Consider the following 9,047-nt stretch of genomic DNA (forward strand, 5'->3'; position numbering starts at 1 on the left):
CACACACACACACATATATATATATATATAAATATATGTATTTATATATATAAATATTTATATTATATGGATGTGGTCGTGGTCTCTATGGAAATTTCGTTTGTGTAAATTAATTCCAACATTGTAATTATAAAAAATGATTTATTATAAATAAAAACAAGTAATTGGATTATTAATTACAAAACCAGATGAAACTATTTGATCATATTGTAAATATTAGTTGAAAAATACAGCCTTGTTGGTATTTTTTTTGTTGGTATTGTAAGAGGTTAAAAATTTAAAACTTTGAAGGTAATTTCAGATTGACATTTTGTCTGGAGGGTAGAGGTGAGGAACATGGACCACATTCTATATGGTTAAGTCTCAACGGTGTTCTGTTTTTAAATTTCATTAAAAAAACAATTTTTTGAACAACCACACGAATAACCACTGAGCTACAAGGCAATTAGAAACTTAGTTGAGATTTCTGAATGTAAATCTTAATCTGTACTTTACCAAAAAGTATGACAATAGAATTTGCATATTCATTGTCACATACATATTCATGTAGCTTGTTGCCTGAAACATGTACAAAAAAGTGTATATATATTATTATAGTATCATTCTTTTAATTATTTTTTCCTTTAATTGGTACAAGCAATTTTTGTGCTAATGTTGTGGTTTATTATTGTTATATATTGCAGACCATTGTATTTTTAATGTAATATTAAAATATTATAATAATCTAAAGTAATAAATTGATATGTTGCATTGTTGAATATCAAATAGTTCCCTTTAGCAATCAGGACAAGCTGGAAGCATATTTATACTATTTCAGATTCCATTCTGTGTTTGCAACCTATCCATTAACACTGCCATATATCTGCTATAAAAATATAATATTATAAACTATTTGTTAACTAAATTTTCAGAGGAAAAAAATGTAAATGTTTTCTTTAAATTTAACTAATATGAAAAGATGTGATATCTGGTACACTACACTGCACCGTCTCTATGGGTTAACCAGGGGCGTGGGTTGGGGACGTAAAAATGTTTGTCGTGGCTGGCGTGGCTATTTTAAATATTATGCTGACGTCGGCCATACCTAATTATATAGTGGATGCCATCTGCAGGAAAAATAAAACAAACATTAAATGGCCTAATCTAATGGATCGACTACAGTATGTATTTTTATCCATCGTTGAGGCCTAGCTTAGAATAGCATCACCACTGGGTTTATCTGCTAGGATGTCGGTCATCCATAATTATGTATTTTGTTGCCATCTTCAGGAAAAATTTTTAAAAATAATTTAAATGGCATGAAGTCTAATAAATTGAATACAATATGGGTTTTTATCCATCTTTGAGACTTAGTTTAGAATAGTATCATCACTGGGTTTATCTGCTAGAAAAACCCTACGAACTTGAATAACAATTAAGTGTTGAGGATGCATAATAAGTCTGTCTATATTCATCGTATATTGTTCAAATTACAAGGAAACTCGTATTATGCAAGCTGATGTTCTGTAATTCATGCTATATCATCACGAAGCTTGATTGAGTGGGTAATGAAGTTAAGTGTTTTTATTTATGGCAGGCAAATGAGATTTACTGTAAGTAGGGCTAAACTGAACAATCTGACATTTAACTCTGCGTTTTACTTCGTCAATTGTCAAATCAATGTTAGGTTTAATTCACATAAAAGCTCATCTAATTGAAAGAGACTTGTACGACTTATTTTCTAGATAAAATTCTGCAATTGCTGGAATTAATTTTTTTCTGAGATAATACAGTGGCGGATCCAGGTTATTTTCGATAATGAACATTAAAAGGGAATCTTTGCATTTTATCCAGCAATGTATTATTATAAGTGGTAGTTCAAACAAAACCAACCCATATCGGTCGACGTTGCCCTTTAAAAATTTTCTTCATTAATAGATATGGTTGTACACTGTCGGCACGGTGTGATGGCGCTATTGCAGAAAGGATCCAATTAAGCTTACAAACCACTTACACTTATAGCAATAGTATGTAATTCATGAAAACAAAGGGCCATTTGTCTCCCTCTAACTACTCCACCCTCTTGCCTACGATATAGTTAAATAATTCATTGTCAACTTTTATGAATTTGTAGGCTGTGATGGACTGTGATACAGTGAAATAAATTGAATTGAAAAGCCACCTTTTAACCAAATTCATTAGCAAAACTCATTACTTTATTCTGTTTTTGTGTTATTTGATACATGGATATTCTTAAATGAAAATTTTAGAGAGGATTACATATAAATTGTGCACTAAATAAAATAAAAATCAGTAAGAAAACTTTGAGAAGTTACAATGTATGTTTATTATTCATAATTTCATTTCTCAAAATACTAAGTCGAGAGGCGGTTGGGCAATTGAGGGTTCATGTAAAACTATACAATGCCGACCAGACAAAAAATAAAACAAATTATTTTTATTATTCCTGTTAATAATTCCCTTATAGCATTATTATAAATAATTAATAAATTTGCAATTCACTGCTAGAATGGTGACAAACACTACTATGGATTTCTGCTACCCTTGGTCCAACCATTCATTTGTAATTATAGATACCAATTAAAATATGTATTTTATAACACTGGTAAAATTACAGGCCTGGGAACCATCTACACTGTCTTTTAATAGCAATCGATCAACTGCTCCGTCTCATTATCACCGGTTGCCGCAGCAATAATATCCTCTAGCAGAAGCAAAGGATTATGGGCATAATCATTAATAAGTAGCGACTTTTCTGCAAAAATTTTATCTAGATCAATGGTGGTTAACTCCAATAAACTTTGCATTACCTTCTGATCGAGTTTATAACCACGATCGTGAACGCCTAATTCATCCGCAAGCGTTCTGCAGTGTGTACAACCTATTGTTTTCGTATCCGATTCATTTAAAAAGAGGTCATCTTGAGAGAGAGTAAAACCGTTTAACTGCACTACCTGACGTAGTCTGATCAGAAGCTGACAGCATGAAAGCGCCACCAATCTGTCATAGTCTGTGACAGATGACATTAATGTCTGTAAACCCATTTTATGGAGACAATTAATAGCAGAAAGTAAACATACTAATCTACTATGATTAACCTGTCCATAATCAATATTGCAGATGACATTTTCATTTACTTGTTGATCAAGCTGTGAAGTATCTAATTTTTCTCCACTCTTTATAATAACAGTTTTCGATTTCTCTTCGGAAGCTTGTTCAAAAGACAAGAATTCTCGCAATACTATCTTCATTAGTATGTCCCAATATTCTATAGCACTGAGTTTCACTTCCCAGTCGAGATCATTTAATGCGGTGTTCACAGTTTTCATGGCAAAATTCCAGGAATTATCACATTTGCATAACTTCTGAGTGTCTTTTAAGTGTTTCGCGGTTGATGTATGATGTTCCTCTAAAGATCTATCAATAATCTCATCATCATTTAAAATATCAGTTACAGATATATCATGAACTTGAAATGCACTTTTTTGAAACTCAGCAATTGGAATCGTTAATTGTTTATGTGTTAGCTGGCATGTTGTTTCAAACTGCTTACACGATTCTGGGTTGAAGTGTAGGAGAATTTCCCGAAGAGCTCCCTCATGTGTCAACAAAGCCGTAAGAGTTGTCATAGCAGCCCGACGTGCGAAACCTTCATTGTCGGTTGTAACTATTTTGCACAACTGCATCACGACATCTACCTAAAATGTGTAAGAAAAAAAATATGTAAATGAGGCAAATATTTAATTATTATTTTATCATTTTAATTTATTTATGAAAATCAGTTTACTTCTTAATCTTCATTATTATTGCTACTCCTTGTCTGGGCTACCATGACAACCTCCAACTTTTTTACCCATCTTGCTGTTACTGTTCATCAATTTAACTGTATGAAATTCATATTCATGCACAAGATAAAGTGTGTAAGAAAAAAAAATGTAAATAAGGCAAATAGTTAATTATTAATTTATCATTTTAATTTATTTATGAAAATCAGTTTACTCCTTAATCTTCATTATTATTGCTTCTCCTTGTCTGGGCTCCAATGACAACCTCCCACTTTTTAACCGATCTTGCCGTTACAGTCCATCAATTTTCTGTATGAAATTCATAGTCATGCAGAAGATAATCTTTATAATCCCTTTTGTGATTTTCTTAACTAGTGTATTAGCATCTAATCCAATAGCTAAGCCCCATTAATCACCTTTATTTTTTTCTCATCAATCAACTGATCTGTTTATAATCTTTCTTCTAATGATTTCCTACTTCATGGTCTTACAAACAAAAATATTTAGCTTTTTCTTCTCTGCCTTGTCATTATAACACAGTATAATACAGTATGAATTCATGAATAACTTTCATCATGGAGGTAATAAGAACTTAAATTAGAAAGGTATAAAAAAACTTGCATCATGAAAATAATAACCTTAATGGCTTATCGTGATATACCAGATTTACAGTGGCGGATTCAAGGGGTGAGGGCGGGCGAGCCAGCCTGAGGCCCCTAAATTTTCATAAATTATAAAAAAAGAAATGGAAAAAAGCGAAAATTATAATTAATTTTTTTTAAAATCATGATATAGCAGGCCTGATGACAACAAGAGGCAGCCACTAAGTATTTAAGTAATTTATAAGCCGTGAAATACTCGCACCTGTAGGACTGAAACATAGCAGGAGCCAATTCACAAACTGTCAACAGTGCAAGCGGGAAAAACTAAGCTGGCCGGCCGTGAATGGTCGGCGTGTGGTTTGAACCCTCGACAATAAAGTTCAAAATCTGAATGGAGATTGCTGCACCAAATTTCGGGTCTGGGAGTGCCATTTCCAAAATCATAAATTTTCACCCTCACCCTCCACCTGTGATAGTCCTTCCCTGGGCCCCGTCTACTTTGAATTCCTGGATCCGCCACTGATTTGTTTTTATGCTACATATTAAAGACACAGGAGTACAAAATGTAAAAAAACACTCATATTTGAATATTGCTAAAGTAACTTTTAAAAATTGACTCCAAATGCATCTACCATACTTGGATTATAGTCTTTGCAAACTGATAGGTCATAAAAAAATGTTGTCTTACCTTAGACAGACTACAGTCATCGAGGAATACTTCAGTTATCTTATCGTTCAACATTAATCCACTTAAGGACAGGGCTGCAGATGCACGGACGTAGCTCTCATGATCGGCAAGTCGTTCCCATAAGAACCGAGGAAAATTGTGTTTGCAAACCCAACGTGTATCTAGAAATGAGTAGGTATAAGTAATATTAATAAAAAATTTATTTAAAAAATTATAATATACAATAAAACTGTTATTAATTCAATGTGAGTTTGCGTAAGGAAAATACCATAGGAATGATGTTTTGTATGCCCTACCTGACATGTTAGTATACCAAATATTCAGTACGTTCCCAAATACTTGTGAAAAAAATTTCGCAAGTGATAATCTAGTGATAATGATAGTGATAACAGGGATGATGATAATGATAGCACCACCCAACTGAATCTTTACATAAAAAAAGTTAAAATTGAAACTAACTGTTAACATTACGTATGACACGATCAATGAAACCAATGGCAGAATCCCTCCTTTCCCAACTAGATTCACTCATCAAAAGCTTCTGGATCGCAAAGGCTAGATCATCATTACCGTCACTAGATAATAACATAGCTGGCTCACTTAGCACTTCTAACAACTTGCTTAGTAACTATGAAAGATAAAATCAAATTCGTTTCAAATTAGAAGTATGTTTAGATTGATTAATTTCAGATATGAAAGAATAATGTATACTTGAATAAAAGTAATATTACTGGGATATTATTTGAATAATTTTAACAAATTTCTCCTGATGATGATCTATAAAGTGTTGAAATTGAATCCCAGCCAAATGGCGTGTATTTACAATAACAATATTTCTAATAATAATGAATGAGCAACAATTATTTAATTGAATAACTCATTTTATATATTATAATGTTTTGTCAATTGTCAATTTTGTGAAATTTCTCTTTTAAAATTTTCCCTTTTAAAATGCAATCCTTTAAATCCTAAATTATATAGATCTTTGAATGTATGTTTGCTGTGTTTGTATTTCATAATAATGAGAATAAAAATAATAATAAAAAAAATAATAATACTAATAACAATAATAATAATAATAATAATGAAAATTATAGTCCAATGAATGAAAGTACTGTAATATTTTTTCTACTGGTTTTTATGTAAATTTTTATGCCTTTCAAATTCTGTATATTTGTTTTCACAATTTAGTTTTTTAAACTGCTAGTAAATTTTGTTGTGATCTTTGATGTTTTCGTTTTTTTATGAAAAAAAATACCTTGCATGTTCTAATTATGTAATGTACTTTGTTTAAATTACAAATTACACCCAAATATCACAAGGGTGCCATTTTGTTTCTCATTAAAATGATGAATAATACATTCGTCTGCATATCTGTTTTATTTGATAAATATGACACATTTCTTGGGGTACTTGTTAAACTTGATTAAAGACTCTTTATAGACTTTAATCCTTGGTGGAATTTGGTTATATTTAGGATATTCTTTGCCATGGTTCACGGTAACACAATTGCTATCATTTAATGACACCTATAAAAATTGATATTCATTAAATCATATACTTTCATGTGTTATGCATACAGATGAAAAATCTACAACTATCTGTTCCCAATGAGAAATGGAAACAATTCGCAGCTTCAAAAGATATACACTATATTATAATCTTAAGAACAGAAAAGAAAGAATTCTATTATTAATTCTTAGTCCTTAAAACATTCTGAGGAATAGCCCCTATGACCCATGATCAGTGCTTTATTGCAGCCAGGAAATCATAGTAAATAATATTAATAGGTTTTCTGCGTAGTTTAATTTAATTTAATTTAATTTATTTCTTTCAAAATATGTAGAATAAAAAATAAAAAAAAGAATGGAACAATAAAAAAAACGAGAGGAAACCCAAAATTAATCAACTGTTAAGTGGTTTTCGAAATACACATGAAAAATATCATAAAGATTAACAATAAAGATAAAATAGCTTGGTAAACACAATATAAACAAACAAATAATAACAGTGCTAAAATACGCTTTAAGCTCAAGGATATGCCAATCAGTGAACTTAATCATCTTTTTAAGTGGCAATCCCTTTACAAGACAAACATACACACAAGATAATATACTACATAGACAGTCTCATTTTGCAGCAACTGATTCAAGTGGGAGTTGAACCCATGACCTACAGGTAACTAGCCTGGTGTCAACACCACTAGACCACCGAGCTTGCACTTATTGGCTAGTGCCGAATCAGATCCCCACAAAGCAGTGGGTACTGCATGCTACTTGGATGATATGAAACTCGTAAACACAACATAAACAAGAACAAAGGGAACAATGAAAAACAAAAACAAGATAGAGAGAAACCAAAAAGTGAACTTAATCAACTAACAAGTGGTTTAACGAAAATATCATAAATATAAAAAATTAAGATAAAATAGCATAACAACCAGTGGCGCACAGTAAACGAAAGGTCCCAGGTTTGTGTCCCTTGGAAGGCAAAGTTTCTTTTTTTCATTCTAATCAGATTGTTTAAATGATATATTATTAATTACATCATACGACATGTTGTTTCTGGTTTTCTCCAATTCGCCTATGAATTCATATATATATATATATATATACATATTTATATATATAAACATATAAAAAGTATATAGAAATATAAAATTACCATGGATTAGGACTGAATGTAGGATTTATGGGAGCTTGTCCTAGTAGTTACCATGTGAAGAAAAAATGAAATGAAAAAAATGAGCAAAAATAATAAGATATAACATAATTCAATATACTATTAAAATATAATTAGCAATTTTTATGAATATAATGAATGGAGATCATGGGCGGGCCTGTGTTCCATATAATATAATATCACATAATGTGAAGTACAGTACAAGTATCTCTTTACATGCATAGAAATACATGTGATGATAATAGTCCATATATCAAACATTGTCATAATTATAAGCAGTCAAAAGTTGACGGCAACAACTCTTGACATCATAACATCCTTCTTGATGTGAGAGCTTTTGGGGATATGAAGAGGTATGAAGTACAACGTAAACATTGATATTGGCAATAATCCAGATGAAATCGCAACAACAACATACCGTGATATTAGTATCAGGATCACACACAACACTCACTGCAACAGTAAAAAGTTCATCCACCCAATGGAAATCTAATGAAGAGAAAAGGGTATCGTAAAAACATGGAGATAATCTAGGTGATGAGAACATTCTTTATAGAGAGAAATTGGCATTTTATTTTATTTATCTATTTTTTCATTTTGGCATTTTTATTTTATTAATTTATTTAGTTTATTAATTTTTAAAAAAAATAATTAAATAGATATTCAGGCACGTTACCATTTGATTATTTTATATAATATGCATACTGTATGTGGCAAAGACAAGCCATACCAGTTACTCATTGCAAATCGTGTTCCAGAGAAAATGGCCAAAACATGCTGGAATGTCAAATTTTTAAAAATCTATATTATTGCACTAAATTAACTAACTAAATTTTATGTATCCATACATCATGCTATGCTGTTATTTTCCCCATTTCCAATGTCAAAACAACACTTTTTAAGGATTTGATGATTGTTTCTGCATGAGAAATGCCCGAAATCATAAACTCTGAAGGCTGATTTCTTATATATTGTTCTTTAAACAGCTGTAAGTTTAAATGCTTGTAAACTTCACAAGGAAATTTCAGATTTGAATGATTTTTTTAGCTCATATTTTACTCTTCAAACACTCTTTAACATAACTCAAAATCAATTTTTGTGACAAGTGACTGGTTTGGCTAGTCTTTGCCACAAAGGGCTATAAAGGTCATAAATAGTACATATAAATAATAATAATAATACACATTTTTAAAGCGCCTATTAAAGCAAACAAAACTGGCTTGTCACCGGCGCTGGAGGATGTTAGAAAGAAGTTGAACTATTTGAAGAGGAATGATTTAAGAGTAGATT

The 9,047-nt window shown here is 31.1% G+C and overlaps 1 protein-coding gene across 1 annotated transcript; it reads right to left on the reverse strand.

Annotated features, from left to right (window-relative positions):
• Window positions 1-2,162: 2,162 nt before the first annotated feature.
• LOC117120589 lies at window positions 2,163-8,246 on the reverse strand (the record flags this gene model as incomplete). Its single annotated transcript, XM_033265620.1, is given in 4 exon segments — window positions 2,163-3,698; window positions 5,076-5,236; window positions 5,535-5,703; window positions 8,176-8,246. Coding segments are annotated over 4 exon segments (1,457 nt in total), but the record flags the coding sequence as incomplete, so codon positions are not given.
• Between the last annotated feature and the right edge of the window lie 801 nt (window positions 8,247-9,047).

This window comes from Anneissia japonica, unplaced genomic scaffold (genome assembly GCF_011630105.1).
Source record: "Anneissia japonica isolate Jap-2015-1 unplaced genomic scaffold, ASM1163010v1 scaffold3474_len973312_cov172, whole genome shotgun sequence".
NCBI classification, from domain to species: Eukaryota; Metazoa; Echinodermata; class Crinoidea; order Comatulida; family Comatulidae; genus Anneissia; species Anneissia japonica.